The sequence below is a fragment of the Argentina silus genome (assembly GCF_951799395.1).
Source record: "Argentina silus genome assembly, chromosome: 1".
NCBI classification, from domain to species: Eukaryota; Metazoa; Chordata; class Actinopteri; order Argentiniformes; family Argentinidae; genus Argentina; species Argentina silus.
This window is the reverse complement of record NC_139655.1, coordinates 20,975,682-20,993,875: the sequence shown is the minus strand read 5'-3', so window position 1 is coordinate 20,993,875 and position 18,194 is coordinate 20,975,682. Positions and strand designations below refer to the sequence as shown.

The 18,194-nt window shown below is 40.3% G+C and overlaps 3 protein-coding genes across 3 annotated transcripts; 1 reads left to right on the top strand and 2 right to left on the bottom strand.

Moving 5' to 3' along the window:
- Nucleotides 1-1,976: 1,976 nt before the first annotated feature.
- On the bottom strand, nucleotides 1,977-2,674 carry LOC310813521 (bolA-like protein 2). The gene is made up of 3 exons (XM_083682565.1): nucleotides 2,498-2,674; nucleotides 2,238-2,335; nucleotides 1,977-2,112 (listed from the first exon to the last, which is right to left on the bottom strand). The coding sequence occupies exons 1-3, from the start codon at nucleotides 2,558-2,560 to the stop codon at nucleotides 2,013-2,015; spliced, it is 261 nt and encodes an 86-aa protein (XP_083538691.1). The 5' UTR covers nucleotides 2,561-2,674; the 3' UTR covers nucleotides 1,977-2,012.
- Nucleotides 2,675-3,024: 350 nt separating this feature from the next.
- Nucleotides 3,025-6,070, top strand: slx1b (SLX1 homolog B, structure-specific endonuclease subunit). Its single transcript, XM_083682542.1, has 5 exons — nucleotides 3,025-3,744; nucleotides 3,866-3,917; nucleotides 4,004-4,330; nucleotides 5,184-5,390; nucleotides 5,480-6,070. Exons 1-5 carry the CDS (start codon nucleotides 3,572-3,574, stop codon nucleotides 5,507-5,509), a joined length of 789 nt encoding a protein of 262 aa, XP_083538668.1. The 5' UTR covers nucleotides 3,025-3,571; the 3' UTR covers nucleotides 5,510-6,070.
- On the bottom strand, nucleotides 5,498-17,498 carry LOC310809508 (uncharacterized protein). Its single transcript, XM_083676795.1, has 14 exons — nucleotides 17,433-17,498; nucleotides 16,816-16,952; nucleotides 16,555-16,665; nucleotides 16,324-16,377; nucleotides 15,768-15,938; nucleotides 14,822-14,944; nucleotides 14,645-14,676; nucleotides 10,623-10,714; nucleotides 10,198-10,334; nucleotides 9,957-10,067; nucleotides 9,714-9,779; nucleotides 9,133-9,300; nucleotides 8,781-8,903; nucleotides 5,498-8,577 (listed from the first exon to the last, which is right to left on the bottom strand). The coding sequence occupies exons 1-14, from the start codon at nucleotides 17,437-17,439 to the stop codon at nucleotides 8,539-8,541; spliced, it is 1,371 nt and encodes a 456-aa protein (XP_083532921.1). The 5' UTR covers nucleotides 17,440-17,498; the 3' UTR covers nucleotides 5,498-8,538.
- Between the last annotated feature and the right edge of the window lie 696 nt (nucleotides 17,499-18,194).

The window sequence follows — 18,194 nt, the reverse complement described above, 5'->3', positions numbered from 1 at the left end:
GGGGCTGGGCTGGCCAGAGCTGGCCAGAGGGAACATGAGGATGTGGGAGCAGACTAGGCACTGAGACACAGATCAGCTTCAAAAGCTAGTTAAAATGGAAAAAAACTTGCTCATAACTTCATATATAGTATCAGATAATCCAATTAATGTTACTCTTGGTGTGTCCACATGATAGGCAAACCCCACCCATGATCCATGCCTAATAATGCCACAGTAGCATACTGTACCACACACATTGGAATGTGATTTCCATTTGGGTGCCTTTGAGGTTGGTTAAAGACATATCTATTGGTAATAAAAGACAATTTTATTATTGGCAATTTACAGTAGGACAATTAAGTTGAGAACAATGACATGAGTTGGTTCATCCAAGTCCCTTCATGGAGTGTAACCAACTCAGTTTTGTTTATCAGTATAATAACCTATTTTTTTAGTTCTGAGTGGCACATCAGGTGGTTGATTAATATGGTGTAGAATCAATTGATTTATCATGTGTTAAGTTAAGGCTGCTCATTCAATACTAATAAAGGTCCGGTGATAATTGCAGGTCTCTCAGATGTTGGACCTGAAAACCACACAGCTATAAAAGCCTCAAGGCAGGTGGCCTGTCTGTGAAATGTCAACTTTTTACGGTTGGTGGGCGTTTAGCTTTATTTAAGGCTCCAATAGACATCAGAACATATGTATGATTTCTACTTCTGTGAATGTTCATAGTGCTTTATATGACTGATTAGTCATACGATATGTATTCAAAGCTGTGCTATGTCAGTTTTATTTAGTTACACACTTGATCTCACACTTCTAGACAAAAATGGTTGTTTTTGCTTAAATGCCCTCTCTTTGAGTGTATGTTTCCACCAAACTATAGCTTATTCATACAAGAGATTGGTGTAACTTCTGTATAGCCAATACATTCATTACTAGCTTTTGTATTCTTATATTTTTCAAGGAGATTTTTGACTATTTGGTCCAATCCTGGTGTCCAGGGCAGCCAATTGGCATGCAGGTCCCCTCACCTGCTCCCAGTCCCAATGGTCCCCACATGTAGCACAACTGAAGTCCAGGGAACCCTAAAAGTGTGAATTGTGTATAGAATGGATGAGTATTTCTAATATCAAATTTGAGGAAGGTCACAGCTATGTTATTGTCATTAATCAATCAAATATGATTAATGCAGTCAATTACGTAATGTGAGTGGAGTATGTGTCATCAATCAATTATAAATCAATTATTAATTGAGGGCCACTTTCTCACTTTCTCAAGGTAAAGGTTCACCGTGCTGATGACATCAGAGGTCTTTGCATGGTGTTTGCAGGGTCCCTAAGCAAAGGGACTAGTTCCTACAGAGATGTAAAGACAAGCAGCTGGCATAGATAAGAGATAAGAGAGCTGGCATTTCAAGTATGGCGGGGGGGGGGGAGATGTAGGTTGTTGGGGCATGGATCTACCTGGGGTTGTGTATGTGTCAATATCTGGGTACAAGATGGAGCGGGTGGGTGCAGGGGCAGGTCGAGAGGAGGAATGTTTCAATTCTTGTCTACATGGGGAATATTTCTATTGTGGGGGTGGGTGGATAATCTTAAAATCCAGGGGTTGGGTTGATATGTGTCCATTTGTTGTTATTGTTCTCTGTGGATGGGTGGCATGCGGCACCTTGAATGTGGTTCTTTCCTCAGTAAAAATCACATTCCCTTGCTTATTGCCCATACAGTTTGGTTACAATGTGTGTCATTTAATGTGTGAGTTATGCTGTCCATACAGTGTTCTGAGAAGTCCCATTTGCAAGACAACCCAGTGTAGCCAGTAAAGCCAGTGAGCACATCAGTATCTCCACCATCCAAACTGAAAATACATGCTTGTTACTTATAATGCAAAGTGTAGATTTGGATGTGAAGGTGGCCAAAGTAATAAAAACTGACACTACAGCCTATTGTCAGAGGATTAAATAAGGCATAAGGACAAAGCATCTACCGGTATCTCATGGATATACTTTATTGCCTAACAAGTCTTTATCACTGTGCTTTCTGTTTCTCCCATTGTTCTGGTGTTAGTGTCTTCTGTTCAAAGGCATGGATCTCTTTCAGCTCTTCAGCCAAGCAGGTGTTCACCATTCTAGATGGAAAAAAATAGAGCAGAGAAACATGTCAACCTATAGTCTGAATACCCTGAACACACCTTTTACCCTTTCAAAAGCTCACTACTATCTGCTGCAGTGGTCTTTACTTAATGTAGGCTACCTGTGTCGTTGCAGCAGTGATTTCCCTTCAAATTGCGGTGACACTATCAGGACTTTGAAGCTGGCAGCACATCTGTTAGGAGATGTATCTTCAACCTCCTGTCAATAAAATGCAGACAAAGGTCATACTGTGACATGTGAATCAAGTTGAAAATGTGTAATCTAAAATAGTACATTACTGACTAAATTGATCCTCTCAAACACCACTATCTTGGCACACTATGGGCAGCAGCATGTGCACCCATTATAGCAGATACATACCACATGCACCGCTCCGATCTCCTTGATTAGCTTATCACGAATTGTATCTGTTGTTATAGCCATACTATTCTATATAACGCACCCACTGTTGCCCCTACAATTATTCTAAAAGTTATTGAGTGGGCTAAGGGTGTTCTTTCTGTCTACCGGTCCCGTTGGTGGTGTGTGTTTTGAGTATGGGGCTGGGCCAGATATCTAGGAAATGTGAAGATCCAATCGCGCCGTCGGAGTCATCATAGGAAACCAGTTACATTCGTCTGTTCACAAACTAGGGCGGGACTCATAGTTAGTGTAGTCTCGAAGTAGCGAATGAAAAGAAAGAATGGTCCTAGAATTATGATCCAGCTCCGTTACATGCCTGAATAATAAATACAATACATTACTTTGATTACTTTAGTTTACCCTCTTACATGACCCAATATACAAAATTATAAAGTATTTATTCATTAATCCACTTTCTAGAATATGTTAAAGGTTAGTGTCTGTGTCCCTTCAACTTTGTTTCATCAGGCAATACGTTGGTTGCCTATCAATTTAACATACTGCAGCGACAGCAAATGCTTTGTTTATAACACATTTTTATCATGAAGCTGAAGTAATGTGGTCGGTTAGATAGAATAGCCTTGAGATTGATTATCAATTGCAGTATTAATGCGTTTTCATACATGCATTACCATGCCATTCCGGTTTAACTGACGGTTAAATTGAAGTTCCAGCCAGTCGACTGTTTGCGATATGTTATGGCATTATAGGAAATGTTTAATAGCTGGCAAGTTAGGCAATAACTGCCCAAAATCAATTTACTGCTCGATACATTTTTGAATTACAGCATTAACTTATTTGAAATTGATGTATTAGTGAAATTGTATTAACTGTGGTGGGCTGATCTTCTCAGGATAAAAAAACAACAACAAAAAAACGCACACCATGAGATTTGGTGAGATGCAGGCTGGCGGGTGAAACTTAAAAGAAAGAGATCGGATTTAACCCTGAAGAAGGGCAAAACGTCGTCGGTCCAATAAATAATTAGTATCGGAGCAAGAGTGTGCAGCTTGTCATGAACCTATAGCTACAATGGTGGTGGAGGTAGAAAGCTTCTTTGGGGTGTACATGTTGTATTGCACCAATCCCAAATTTAAGGGGCGCATCTACATTGGATTCACTGTGAACCCAGAACGTCGGATAGGACAGCACAACGGCGGGCGACACAAAGGTGGAGCCAAGAGGACCAGCGGAAGGGGACCATGGTACCGTAGCTAATACAGAATGGAACTTGTATGTGATATGTTGAATGGGAGACAGTATGGTGTTATGGCTTGTTGTCATGTTACAGATCAGATGTGGATTTTCCTTTTGTGTTTTATCCAGGGAGATGGTCCTCATCATTCATGGCTTTCCCTCTGACATTGCAGCTCTGAGGGTGTGTACGATTTTTAATCACCCCTTTGTGACTTCCTTCCCAGACTGATGTTTCAAAGTCTAACCCCCCTCTCCTTCCTCTATCAGTTTGAGTGGGCATGGCAGCACCCCCACTCCTCCCGGCGTCTTTCCCATGTCTCCCGGCGATCGAGGAAGGAGACCAGCCTGCAGTTCCACTGGCGCGTGGTGTCACACATGCTCCGAGTGGCACCATGGAGCCGACTCCCCCTGACCACACGCTGGCTCAAGCAGGAGTACAGGATGGACTTTGAGCTTGGGCTACAGCCTCCCCTGCATATTTCTGTGGCCTTTGGGAGCGTCCGGGCTAAGAAACAACAGCAACCACGGTCTGAGGAAGGAGAGGAGGAGACAAGGACATGTGAGAGATGTCTGCTGTGTCAGGGGGCTGTGAAGGTATAAGCTATTGGCAGTAGATATTTGGCTTAATTTGTCCTTGTCTCATTTCCTTCTGTGCTAATGAGAAATAATGACATGCTTCCATACTGTTATCACATGCACATTACTCTTGTCCAATAGTGTTAAGTCTTACACTCATTTTGTTTTTCAAAGATCTACAGCCGGGGAAGAAGACTGGAGACCTGAAAAAAACATTACGCATAATATAAGTCACAAACAGCCTAGACCAGTAATGTATAATGTACACTCACCGAACACTTTATTGGGAACACTATACTAACACTGGGTAGGGCCTCCCTTTGCACTCAAAACAGCCTCAATTCTTTGTGGCATTGATTCCACAAGATGTTGGAAACGTTCCTTTGAGATTCTGGTCCATGATGACATGATTGCATCATGCAATTCCTGCACATTTTTCAGGTGCACTTTCAAGCTGTGAATCTCCTGTTCTACCACATCCCAAAGGTGTGCTATTGGATTCAGATCTGGTGACTAGGAAGGCCACTGAAGAACACTGAACTCATTGTCATGTGAAACCAGAGACGACTTTTCCTTTGTGACATGGAGCATTATCATGCTGGAAGTAGCCATTAGAAGATGGGTAAATTATGGCCATGAAGGGATGCACATGGTCAGCAACAATCTTCGAATAGGCTGTGGCATTCAAGCAATGATTGATTGGTATTAACAGGCCCAAAGTGTGCCAAGAAAACATTCCCCACACCATTACACCACCTCCGCCATGAGAAGGTGTACAGGTGTTCCTAATAAAGTGTTTGGTGAGTGTAACTGACAATGGAAAATATGCTTGTTCAGAATGTAGTGTGTGAATGAAGTTCCCTCATCTCAGTCTGCAGATAAGATGACCTGCTTCCATCCCTCCTGTCAAATGACCAGCCATCTGATTTGCTTAGCCAAGCATTTCCTGAGGGCTGAGCCCACCCACCTTCTTCCTGTGGAGGGGGAGTGTCCTTGTTGCCATCATTCCGTGCTATGGGGGAGTTTGATTCAACATAAGAAAGGCTGTCACAGAGACGAGATAACATCCTCATCCCAAGTAAGTGGGGGTCAAATTTCAGAATTGTGAGGGCCAATGTCCTTTCTGTAATGTCTGTTATATGAGATCTCTCTTGTTCCATTCCACAGAGCCATTGGGCAGATGAATTGCAGATCTGAAGGGAGTGGGACCAGTCCCAACCCAATGATCAGAACCCTTCTGAGCCATATTCACTAATGAATTGTGAACACAGGCATTCCTGAGTACAAGGAAGAAGAAACGGCAATGAGAAGATGGAATATATCAATGGCCACCATGTTGCTCCAATGTTTCCTGTACTAGCAGAGGATCAATTGACTTATCGACCTTTGAACTGAAACACAACAAAACAATGCTTAGACACAATAATGCCATGTTAGTCTTTGGTGAAAATGTTTTTTAATTCACTCATCTGAGCGATTACACATTTTTATGGGTTAGTATTATTAGGGTTTATTGTCTGGATCTGAATTCAGTCACAATTATGACTAAGACCTTATATACTGAATGTGTGTAAAAACTATTTATGTTTTGTACAACTAATAAAACATGTTTTTTGTAAAATATTTTAGTTTTTGCAGCATTCACAGGACAGAGACTAAAGAAAACAACTGTGAACAGTTTTCCTGCAACATTGGCTGGGGTAAGGGAGAAGACGGATGAAAATACTCATATGCACAATAAAGGTTTTTTTAACAGCCTTATGAATCTTCCACACTAATTAACAAAATGTATGAGACTTGTTCATGGAAATTAATGAAATCGTTTCATAAGCAGGTCGGGGTCCCACATAGTTTACTGGTTAACTGTCATTAAATGGTCAAGCTATATCAGTTGAAATCAAAAATAGGAAATAATTGCATTTACCTTCATATCCATACAACTCCTTAAACGAATGTGGCATCAATCCTTGAATAGGCTATGTGTACATTTGATTGAAACACAGATGAAGCAGAAAGAATACACGGCCAGTATAGTCATCAACGTTTATTTTTCCTATAGGCTATTTGGTGGTCAGTGTTTGATTCTGGATCTCCGACATGGAATACACAAGCTTCTACCATTAGGCCAAGAGGACATCCTCAAGGTCCAAGGGTGACACTTAAGTTTACATGTCGTGCTAGCTCATCACAAGAGTGAGATTCCAAATCACCTCCGTTACATTTACCCCCCTTTGACCTCCCCCTCCATGGGAAGACCCATCTTGATAATGGTACCAATGTGAACGGCGGGGTTCAAACCTGGGTCTCCCACATGGAAGACAAAAGCATCTACCATTAGGCCAAGAGGACATCCTCAAGTCCAAGGGCAACACTTAGATCATGCCCGCCCTCTAGTGAGAGAAATATAATCTGCAGCATTGAGGTTACGGTAAAATGTAAAGCAGAAATAAGTACAAGGCCACAGCTGATTATGGTCATGAAAGATGTGTCTATTGAACAAGTAGAAGAGACCAAACTTCTTGGTGTTAGTTAAGATTACCATATTTAAAGCATATTGATAAAATAGTTGTCAAGATGTGGAGAGATCTGTCTGTGATAAAGAGATGCTGTGATGTTTTTAACACCAAACTCACCCTAGTCCTACAGGCGGTTTTATCACATCTTGACAACTACCCAGTTATATGGTCTTGTTCAGCAAAAAAAAAGGACTTAGAAAAGCTATACCAGAACAGAGCAGCACACCTTGTCCTTCGCTGCACACTCAGGGCTAATGTCAACAAAATGCATATTGATTCTCTGATACTAGTCTCTTGGCTCAAAGTAGAGGATAGACTAACTGATTTGTTTATTGTCTTTATGAGAAACATCTCTGCTAAAAACCTTGAATTGCCTACACAATCAACTTGAATACAGTTCTGACAGACATGCAACCAATGGGTTACATGCTAGTCACCAAGTCAAAAAACAAATGTAATGAGATGCACAGTAACATAAAGGGGACAGTCACATGGAATTCCCTACCACCATAAATTACCCAAGCGACTAGGAAAATTATTTTTTAAAATCAACTCAGGAGACACCTTTAGTACAATACCTCTCCAAATTTGTGCATATGACATGAATATGGTTTAATTTATTTTTGTTTTTACTTTGTTTTTCTTGTTCTTATAACGGTCCTGCTCTACTACAACCATCGTTAATTTTACATCATGTCAAATAATCAACACTTTTTTTTTTATAAAGGATCTTTAGTACACACTACACCTACATTCGGTTGACAATCTTCTTTTTAGTGCTTAATCCTGTGAAGTTCACACCCACTTCTGTTATGAATGAGATGACAACCAAAATCCTGAAAAAAGCATTTAATGAGTGTATGACCTTTCACTACTCTGTTGCATGATGGGGGTTAAAAATCTGTCCTACTTGCTCAAAATTTCAGCTGCTTGAGATTTATGAGTCGCGAGATCGAGGCTCACAGTTTTTAGTGCGAGGCGCAGTGGATCCCCGCAGTTACTTCTCACAGACTGCATGAAGCAGGATTGTGGGAGGCACTTTTCATGGCCTGAAACAGGAAAAGTCCTATACGCCGGGATGTGTCTGTGGTAGGATATAAATCATTATAGTACTGGAGAGATCTATTGACTGCACATACAATATATGTTCAGTTGGAAGTTATGTTGTGGTGATTATTCAAAGAGAATTTATAAGACGTTTTATTGCGGATTTCAATAGCCGTCATGTTGTCACCACCATGTTTTCAAGAATTGCGCTTCATTGTCCAATTGTTGAGACTGCACAGATACACTGCCCCCACCTGTGTTCTAGCAAGAATTCAAGTCTGATTAATTATTTAAGTCAAACAAGCCCAGTGACTACCAAAGTTGACTCTATTTTGACTCTAGTTACTATGCAAAGTAGCAAAGCCATGTGTGAGTGTATACAACAATAGCAGTTGACTAATGGTATTGTAGTTGATCTTATTTTAGGATTGCACAGTACTCTCAACCAGGAGTGAGTCCTGTTTCTCATACATGCAGCAGAGTTTCCTCCCCTCTGACATGTGTACAGAATAAGAATGGGAGTGACTACTGTTAATAACTTTGGTTGTCGAGCCAAAGGTTAGTAGTATGTACGTGGCCTTAGTATAGCATTCAGTTCAATCAATTAAAGTACAAGACTGGATGTCTTTGTTGGGTGAGATCCCATCCTCATGCAGTATCTCCTCAGTGCTGAGCAGGAGGGGCTTGAACTGTGATCACCGGCTGGAAGTGAGAAATCTCAGATAATAACGTTTGCCTGTTTAAGACTCCATGATAGTCCACATTTTCTGGCAAGCTATTATGTATACTGAGAAAATGTTTTGTTACAAAACAAGTAACTCCAAAGTTAATTGCTCGTTTGCTGCATTGCATGTAATCTTTCAGTCCTGATGTCTGTTGTGTTTGATTTAGAAATTGACACTCACCATTCTGGGTGTTGGGGAGCAGCAGTTGACAACCTTGCAGCAGTAGACAGCCAGAGTGGCAGAGATTGCGATGAGAGCAGAATGTACAAGGACACACTCAGAGAAGTAGTGCTGAGAGGCCTCCTGTTTGTTGATGAAGATTAAATTATGATTTAACAACCTACAATATTCTTTACATATTTACTACAAACACATAAAACATATGGTACTGGAGATGCTCTGCCCAGAACCAAGACTAGTTAGGTTGAACCACAAACTTCAAATAAATTCTTACTCCCTCTTATCTTCATTGGAATCAAATTGAATTTGTTTCCAAGAGATTGACTTGCTCTGCAATATGGAGAGAACTCACCACTAGAGAACGGCAATTGTCAACAGCAATTGTGGAGTTGCTATCAACATATCTAAAACGCCAGCAAAGACTTCCAATGTAGCTGTCTGCCAGGTTGATCGATGAGGAGATCATATTGAATATGGACACTGCACAGGCCACTACCTGCATCCCCAGACAGGCCTTCAGCTAAGACAAGAGAAGAGCAGAGAAAGGGAAGAGTGAGTTTCTTGACTAAGAAACCTGGCAGTATTTAAACAGTTATCTTCTCCAGACAAGACTACAAACAAGGGCCAGGACACAGAACATGCAGAGATAGGCAACTCCAACCCTCAGAGGCCTCTTTCTTAGAATTTAAACATAACAGACCTGGTGTCTGAGTTAACTTACCTGACTACAATAGAGAAATGAAAACCAGCAGGACAGTGGCTTTCAGGACTCACCCTTTATTTATTATAAAGTTTACACTTTACCCTGATGCCCATTACCATTTACACTTTACCCTGATGTCTCATTCTTCCTCATAATCTTTATCTTACCTTTCTGTTCAACATTTTAATTCCCTCTTGAAAAACAAGTGCAAACTTTGTCAAATCTCTTACATGATAACTTACTGTGGGAAGATGGAGATTCTGTGCAGCTATGGCCAAAATTCCAGCTATTACCACCTATGGAGTGCATAAAAGAAAGTCACTGATCAATATGTAGAATTTTTTTGGAATTACTAAGCAATGGAGAACTAGAAAGAACCCTCATCGTTATGTAACTCAGCCTTTACATCAGCTTGATTCGTTTCCCTTTTCTGTAAACATGAGGTGCTCTGCCATATGAAATAAGGCACTCACCAAAAAGCATACGATTATTTTAACCATGTTTTGAACCCCATAACTCAAGCCGTTGGCCTGCATGATGGCAGCGGAGCTGATGTGAAACACACTGAGGGCAATCTCAGTCACCTGGGGAGATGAGAGAGAGAGGTAGAGATGAAGAGGACAAATTACATAACAGGCTACATCAATCACCATTATTACATCCAATCTTTTCGATCATCACTTAAATCTCTTATTGAATGAATCTGATGCGTACCCCCAATGCTTTGGGCTCAGACTCCAGGTATTTCAGTTTATGGTGAGGATTCTTCTGAAACGTCACTGCGACAAGGGGACCCTGCTCTGGCGCGATCTGAGAAGGATCTGTTCCGGTCTCAGTGGTTATCTCTTCGTCTGTAAAAACGAATTTGTGAAGTTTTAGAAGTTGCATGTGTTACAATAGAATGAATAATCTCGAGTAAAACTGATCGACTGAAAAACGGTAGCCGCACAGTTCAACTCCGATAATTATTGCGCAACGCAGAGACAACAGCTTGATGTGATGTGCGCGCAGGCAGATATTGGAATAAGTCACATTTCTATTTATTTTAATCATTTTAGGGATTTGCTAATCGCAAGATAAATGGTGTCTATATAAATCCTAAAATAACCATACAATAGCGAGGCGACGTTTGCATTTACCTGCCATTTCAGTTGGTCCTTTCATAAAGTTACGCGATGATAGTTCAAATATTTCCACCAACGCCCCACAGTTTGTATCTGTGTTCAGAGAGCTTTAATAGCCAACAATTTTGGATTTCCGGTTTTCGCGACTTCAAAATAAAAGCGCGAGTTAAGAGATTAATGGAAAGTAATGGGATCACAATATTTTCTCTTCTTTTTGCTGAAATAAGACAAATTACCGTACAGAATATGTATGCAATTTCGAAAAAGTAATTTTGATAATTAAAATGTACATATTGCTGCAATTATCTTATCTTTATCTTATGATGACTGATGGATAGATGATTCACTTACTTAAACAAATGTATTTGTAGTAAGTCGCTTTGGATAAAGGCGTCTGCTAAATGCCATACATGAAAATGTAAATTACATGTCATTTTACGCATGGCTATTATATTTGTATCCTCGACTGTACAGAAATATTTTTCGATTATTTCAACTCATCATCTCTGATACTGAACACTTCTAGAATGTGGATCAGGTGAGTTTGAGTCTAAAGCGGTGTCTTACCAAATGTTGCTAGCATTTACTGGGACCAACCAGCCACAGTGCCCAATCTGGACTGAACACATACTCCTCCCGTAGCTCCATCTGTGACTAGGATGACCTGTTTATATAAATCTACTATAAATCTACTATTGCTATCACTCTCCTAGAAATAGCTCATATGCAGAATATTCTTAAACAAGTTCCTCAATAGGTTGAATTAAAATCATCTGAGTGCAATAATTCTCACAGTTCACACGATTTGGGAATTTTGGAGACAGATATCACGTAATGATTGCTGATTTACTGGACTTTACCATTAATTAGCTACCGCGCTGACCCAGTTTTGTTTACATTCTGCAGTTTGTGATGTATAGACTTTCATAGCGTATTGTGTATGCATTGATACATTGAAGTGATACAGCAAGAACATTTGTCCCAGGACACGCATCGCCCCCTTAACACCATATGTAGATTCAAGCATGGTGATGGCTGCGTGATGTTATGGGTATGCTTGTTAACGGCAGGGACTGAGGAGTTTGTCAGCATCAAGACAACATGGAGAAATCTGATCAGTTTGTATTGATAGCCTGATCAACAGTGTGTAATTGATTCCTTTTCAAATGAGGGACCGTACAAATACCAGGAAATTCATTCAGAAATCGTGTGATTATTATTTCAGTCAGATGGATACAATTTAACTGATTGTGTAACTTGTTGAATACATTTTTGTATTTGAGCTAATTCTAGGAGAGCCACAGCAAAGGGTGTGTAGAAAGGTAGTAATGTCTGGAGAAGATATTTTAAATACTGCCAGGTTCCTTAGTCTAACACATGAAAACCTGAAGTGCTTTCAAACAAAGTCATTTTAGAACCCTCAAACTAGTGGGGTTGTTCAATGTCAGAAGTCTTGGATGAAAAGTAAATTCAAATCACCAGTGAAATCTCTTCCCTCTGCTATTCTCTCCTGACCCCTCTGTTTTATACTTTATTATTATTATTATTATTATTATTTTTACCTTTATTTATACAGGAGAAAACACACTAGACCAAACCTCTTTTGCAGGTGCACCCTGTCCACAACATCAAATATAATGATAGATGATCACATGATCGTCACCAGGTTGTCCCATTTAATGTCTAATGTTCACATGCATCGTTAACGACAAGTAGTTAAGATATATATGGCCTGAGTGTAAACTCCTCACAATCCAATTTATCTTAACTTGAGGGCATGGTAAAAATAGCATTTTGGGTGTTCTTAATGGAAACTAGGATCCGATATGATTGATTGTCTGTCACACAGGGATGAGCAAAGCATTATCAATCAGAATTCAGAATCAGAATTCTTTTATTTGGCCAAGTATATTTGCACATACAGGAAATTGACTTGGTGAGGTTGGTGCATGGGACATAAAAAACAATAGCAAATATTCTCAAAAAAAATTCAAAATAGCAATAACAGTTTACAAATTTACCAAATAGAACAATAAAACAATACATTTTGTAGGCTATGCGAGGCTAAGTGGCAATGAGGCTAGAGGCTGTGAAATGGGTATGGGGTATGCACACTATAACACTTAACACTATAAATAATTACAAATTACACTGTCAGTGTATTGTGTGTGTGTGTGACAGGGTGGGGTGGGGTGGGGGGGGGTGTGGGGAGTGGAAGTCCCAGAGTCAGTGAGAGGCAGGGAGCTTGTTTGTGAGCCCCACTGCCATAGGGAAGAAACTGTTCAGGTGGCGCAAGGTTTTGGTCTTGATTGACCGGAACCTTTAGTCGGATGGAAGTCTATGGAACAGGTGGTGACCAGGATGGTAAGGATCAGCTATGACCTTTCCTGCTCTCTTACTGATCCTGGCAGGTTGCAGCCGATGACCTTCTCAGCTGACCGAATGGTCCGCTGCAGTCTGCCTTTGTCCTTGGCAGTGGAGGCAGCGAACGAGAACAGTGTTAACTGGGGAGTCACACATGATGAGGAGGGGCTGGGCTTCTCCTGAAGTCTACTACCATCTATACAGTTTTTAGGGAATTCAGCTCCAAGTTGTTCTGGCTGCACCAGGAAGCCAGGCTGTCAACTTCTCTGCGGTGTCCATTTCCAACATGATCTTCTCAGCCTTCAGCATGGCTACATTCAATATATGAATAAAAACGATGCATATTTTGAACCAATAAAACTAAATAAAACTGTGTTGTGTTGTTTTTGCAGCTTTCACAGGGCAGAGACTATAAAGGAAACAACTGTAAACAGTTTTCCTGCAAGACTGGCTTCAAAGAGGGGTAAGAAAGAAGTTTACCTACAAGATGGCTGAAAATACCCATTTGGCGCAAAACTAGTCTGCCATCTCCATTTGGGATCTAGGAAAAGACAGCAAATTGAACATGTGAAAATTGGACATTGTATTTTTTTCAACAGCCTCAGATAAATCTTCTACACTTATAACCCAAAAAGGGGGACTTTGGCGAACAGGTCTTCTCTGTTTTTCATTTTTAATAAATAGTTTTTTGGGGGGAGGAGAAAAAAGAGATTGAGGGTGGGAGGGAAGGAGAAGGCAGAATAGGGAATGCTGAGGGAGGAGAGCAGAAGGGGAAGGGAAGGGAGGGTCACATTCAGGGGGCTGCATGTTTATTTATGTATATACAAATACATATTATTATTATTACTATTAGTATTGTATGTTTATTTCTCTTTTTTTGTCTCCATACCCACATGACTTGAAAAAGTAGATAACGGTACCTGTTTCTGTGTGTGAGTCACTGCTCAGTTGTATAATTTCTACTCCATGACATCCAAAATAAAAGATACATTAAAAAAAGAAACACAGATAAAGGTTTCCATTTCCTATATGTAATGGGCTGGGTTTGAACCTGGGTCTGCCATTCACCCCCCTTTAACCTCCCCCTTTACGGGAAGACACATCTTGGTAATGGTACCAATGTGACCGGCGGGGTTCAAACCTGGGTCTCCCACATGAAAGACACAAGCGTCTACTATTAGGTCAAGAGGGCGATACTTGAGTATCCAAGGACGATACTTGAGTTTACATGTCTCAGGCAGGGTTAGAGTATGATTCCTCTGCTACATAAATATCATGCCCATTAGTGAGAGACATGTAATCTGCAGTTTAGAGGTTACGGCAAAATGTAAACCAGAAATTAGATACAATACATGTTTTGTGTCACAGTCACACATGTATACCTTTGGTACAAAATGTTTGTATTCTTTCATTTATATTAACAAAACAAATAAAGCAGGTATCAGCTGTCTGAGATATAATCAGATAAATAATAATGACCAAAAATACAAATGTGGATACATCTATGCTCATTTTATATCATGTCAAATCAACACTTTTCTGATTATACAAAATCCTCTAGTTTGCTCTTAGTGTAGCATTCAGTTTAATTAATTAAAGTACAAGACGTGTCTTTGCTGGTTGATTGGCGGGGGATCCCTTGATCCTATCCTCATGCAATATCTCCTAAGTGCTGAGCAGGAGGGGCTTGAACTGTGATCACTGGCTGAAAAACAGTAAGATAGCATGTTGTATCAAGATGACTGTTTATAAGCACAGGCTAATGTGCCATATTGTAGGATGGTTTGTCAAAACTACTGTAATCATCATCTCATCAAGCCTGTTCAAGACTACGATTTTTTTACCCTTACCATTCTGGGTGTTGAGGAGCAGCAGTTGTCGACCTTGCAGCAGTAGGCAGCCAGAGTGGCAGAGATTGCGATGAGAGCAGCATTTATTAGGAAATACTCATAGGCGTAGTTCTCAGTGGCGTTCTGTTTGTTAAAGGGCCGATATGGATTAAATGATGATTTAACAAAATAAGTGTCCACTAATGTAGTTTTGATGTTACAGTAACTTTCAGTTCCACATATCTCAAATGAACAGTCTTCTTTACATCTTTACTACAAACACATAACACATACACTCACCGGCCACTTTATTAGGTACACCTGTTCAACTGCTCGTTAACTCGAATATGGTGTGGGGGATATTTTCTTGGCACACTTTGGGCCCCTTAATACCAATTAAGCATTGTTTAAACGCCACAGCCTACCTGAGTATTGTTGCTGACCATGTCCATCCCTTTATGACCACAGTGTACCCATCTTCTGATGGCTACTTCCAGCAGGATAATGCGCCATGTCACAAAGCTCACATCATCTCAAACTGGTTTCTTGAACATGACAATGAGTTCACTGTACTCCAATGGCCTCCACAGTCACCAGATCTCAATCCAATAGAGCACCTTTGGGATGTGGTGGAATGGGAGATTCATGGATGTGCAGCCGACAAATCTGCAGCAATGATGCTATCATGTCAATATGGACCAAAATCTCTGAGGAATGTTTCCAGCAACTTGTTGAATCTATGCTACAAAGAATTAAGGCAGTTCTGAAGGCAAAAGGGGGTCCAACCCGGTACTAGCAAGGTGTACCTAATAAAGTGGCCGGTGAGTGTATGGTACTCTAGGAAAGTTAGTTTGAACCACAGACATCAAATACATGTTTAATCCCTCTTCCCATCTTCATTGGCATCAAATTGTATTTGTATCCAAGAGACTGACTTGCACTGCCCTGCAATGTGGATAGAACTCACCATTAGCGAACGGCAAGTAGTGACAAGATGATTCGAAGTGTTGAATTCACCATATGTATAGTCCCAGCACATGGAGAAGTGGCCGCTGCCATGGCTGAACAAGTTGGAGAACATCATATAGAATATGGACACCGCACAGGCCACTACCTGCATCCCCAGACAGGCCTTCAGCTGAGGGGTCAGAAGAGAAGAGCAGAGACAGGAAAGAGATCTCACTGGTGATTCTCATTTACTTTTCATCCAGTACTTCTGACATTGAACACTAGTTTGAGGGTTCTAAAATCACTTTGTAACCCTCTTTCAGGGTTACTCATTTAAGAGTGTTAACTCTGAGTGATTGACTACAAGGGAGAAATTAAAACCTGCAGGACAGTGGCTTACAGGACTGGAATTGTCTTACCTTAGTCCAGAGACTGTCTTTATGTACACTTTACTCTGATGTCTCTGATGTCTTTTTTTCCATAACCCTTTGCGTTCTACATTTTAATTCCCTCTTGGAAAAACAGGTGCACACTGTGTCAAACACCTTACTTAGTATAAAGACATGATAACTTACTGTGGGAAGATGGAGATTCTGTGCAGCTATGGCCAAAATTCCAGCTATTACCACCTATGGAGTGCATAGGAGAAAGTCTGATCACTGATCAATAAGCAGATTTTTTTATTGAATTACTTAGCAATGAAGAAGGAAACCTCAAAAGTATGAATCTCAGCCTTTGCAGCAGCTTGATTCGTTTCCCTTTTCAGTAAACATGATGTGCTCTGCCACATGGAATAAGGCACTCACCAACAGGGATAAGATCATGTGAACTAAATCTGTATACTTGAAACTCAAGTCATTGGCGAACATGATGGTGGTACAGCTGAAGTGAAACACACCGAGGGCAATCTCAGTCACCTGGGGAGATGAGAGGAAGGTAGGGAAGAGATGAAGAGCCCAAATAATAAATGTACAATATACAGCAGGCTACAGCAATCACCATAATTACATCCAATCTTTTCGATCATCATTTGAAACTCTTATTGCAAGAATGAATTTGATGCGTACCCCTAATGCTTTGGGCTCAGACTCCAGGTATTTCAGTTTCCGGTGAAGATTCTTCTGAAACGTCACTGCGACAAGGGGACCCTGCTCTGGCGCGATCTGAGTAGGATCTGTTCCTGTCTCCGTGGTTATCTCTTCGTCTGTCAAAACTTGTGAAGTTTTAGCGTTGCATGTGTTACAATATCATTGTTCATTTCGAGTAGGACTGAATATCGAGGACTTGTTGCGCAAGGGGCGTAAGTGACATTTTGGGCCAAAACGAGTTTTATATATAAAGCTCTTGTGGTAAAAATTAACTCAAGAAAATCATTATCTGCATCGAAATAGAGGGTATATACTATGACTCATCACAATACAATCGGCTCAGAATCAAAGTTTGGTTTTATATAATTAAATTTGGTAGGCGTCGTTCAGTTCTCATAAGCATTGCGCAACGCAGGAATACAACACATGCAAATATTCAGCTATGCGTTTAGCTTATTAACTATTTAATAACTAATTTATTTCTGTTATTTAAATAGTTTTAGGCATTAACTTATCAAATTCATTGCAAGAAAAAAAATGGTGTCACACTTAGTGAGTTCTAAAAGAACCATTTAATAGGCGACCTTCGCATTTACCTGCCATTTCAGTCTGTAGAATCCTTTTCTAAAGTTAGAAGATGATATTTGAAACCTTCAAATATTAAAAAAATAATAATAATAATACATTTGGAGCAAATGTTCCACCAACACCCCAGTTTATAAGGGTCTCCGTTACTTTTTTCCAATCCCGCCCCCTTTTCGTGAGCTCAGTGACCAATCAAAAACCACCTCTTACCGTAAAGCAAACAGTACCATAAGAAATCTCAACTCATATTGAACGATGTTATGAGTAGTTTGTTAAGCAAAGATAGTAGTAGCGAAATGTAAATTGGGATTAGTTAGCTGTATTTCCTTGCGTTTGCTACCTAATAATAAGCAAAGTAGCTAGCTACTTTATATAGCTAGCGATATAACTAGCTTACGAGCTAACTGACCTACTAGTCACTAATGATTACCTAACTGTATCTGACTATACTGGTTAGCTAGCTATATAGTTACGTTTATGCACGTTCTCTGACTAGCATGATGCTTATATTAAGGTAGCTCACGTCACCCAACAACGTGACATGTGAAGCTAGCTAGCTAGATAGCAGCAGAGAGTGAGGAGAGAAGACGAGACATCCAGAGCAGTAGAGAGAGGGATGAGAGCAGCAGAGACACAGGCAGCAGGAGATAGGGGTGGGTATTGCCAGTCATGACCTTGTTAAGTTGCACATAAACATCATAATACCAGAATATAAACAGTGCAATATATTGTGATGCTTAGTCATGTTGATCTATTGTAGCCCTAACAGGAGA

What these genes read in the sequence shown, in the direction of transcription:
- slx1b (XM_083682542.1), top strand. Translation starts at nt 3,572, where the DNA reads ATGGTGGTGGAGGTAGAAAGCTTCTTTGGGGTGTACATGTTGTATTGC. An exon ending in ACCAGCGGAAGGGGACCATG is followed by an intron (nt 3,745 to 3,865) that starts GTACCGTAGCTA and finishes TGTTTTATCCAG; the next exon opens with GGAGATGGTCCTCATCATTC. An exon ending in TGTGTCAGGGGGCTGTGAAG is followed by an intron (nt 4,331 to 5,183) that starts GTATAAGCTATT and finishes CCCTCATCTCAG; the next exon opens with TCTGCAGATAAGATGACCTG.
- LOC310809508 (XM_083676795.1), bottom strand. An exon ending in ACATGATCTTATCCCTGTTG is followed by an intron (nt 16,378 to 16,554) that starts GTGAGTGCCTTA and finishes TGCACTCCATAG; the next exon opens with GTGGTAATAGCTGGAATTTT. An exon ending in AGAATCTCCATCTTCCCACA is followed by an intron (nt 15,939 to 16,323) that starts GTAAGTTATCAT and finishes CTGACCCCTCAG; the next exon opens with CTGAAGGCCTGTCTGGGGAT.
- LOC310813521 (XM_083682565.1), bottom strand. Translation starts at nt 2,560, where the DNA reads ATGGCTATAACAACAGATACAATTCGTGATAAGCTAATCAAGGAGATC. An exon ending in AGATCGGAGCGGTGCATGTG is followed by an intron (nt 2,336 to 2,497) that starts GTATGTATCTGC and finishes TTTTATTGACAG; the next exon opens with GAGGTTGAAGATACATCTCC. An exon ending in TCACTGCTGCAACGACACAG is followed by an intron (nt 2,113 to 2,237) that starts GTAGCCTACATT and finishes TTTTCCATCTAG; the next exon opens with AATGGTGAACACCTGCTTGG.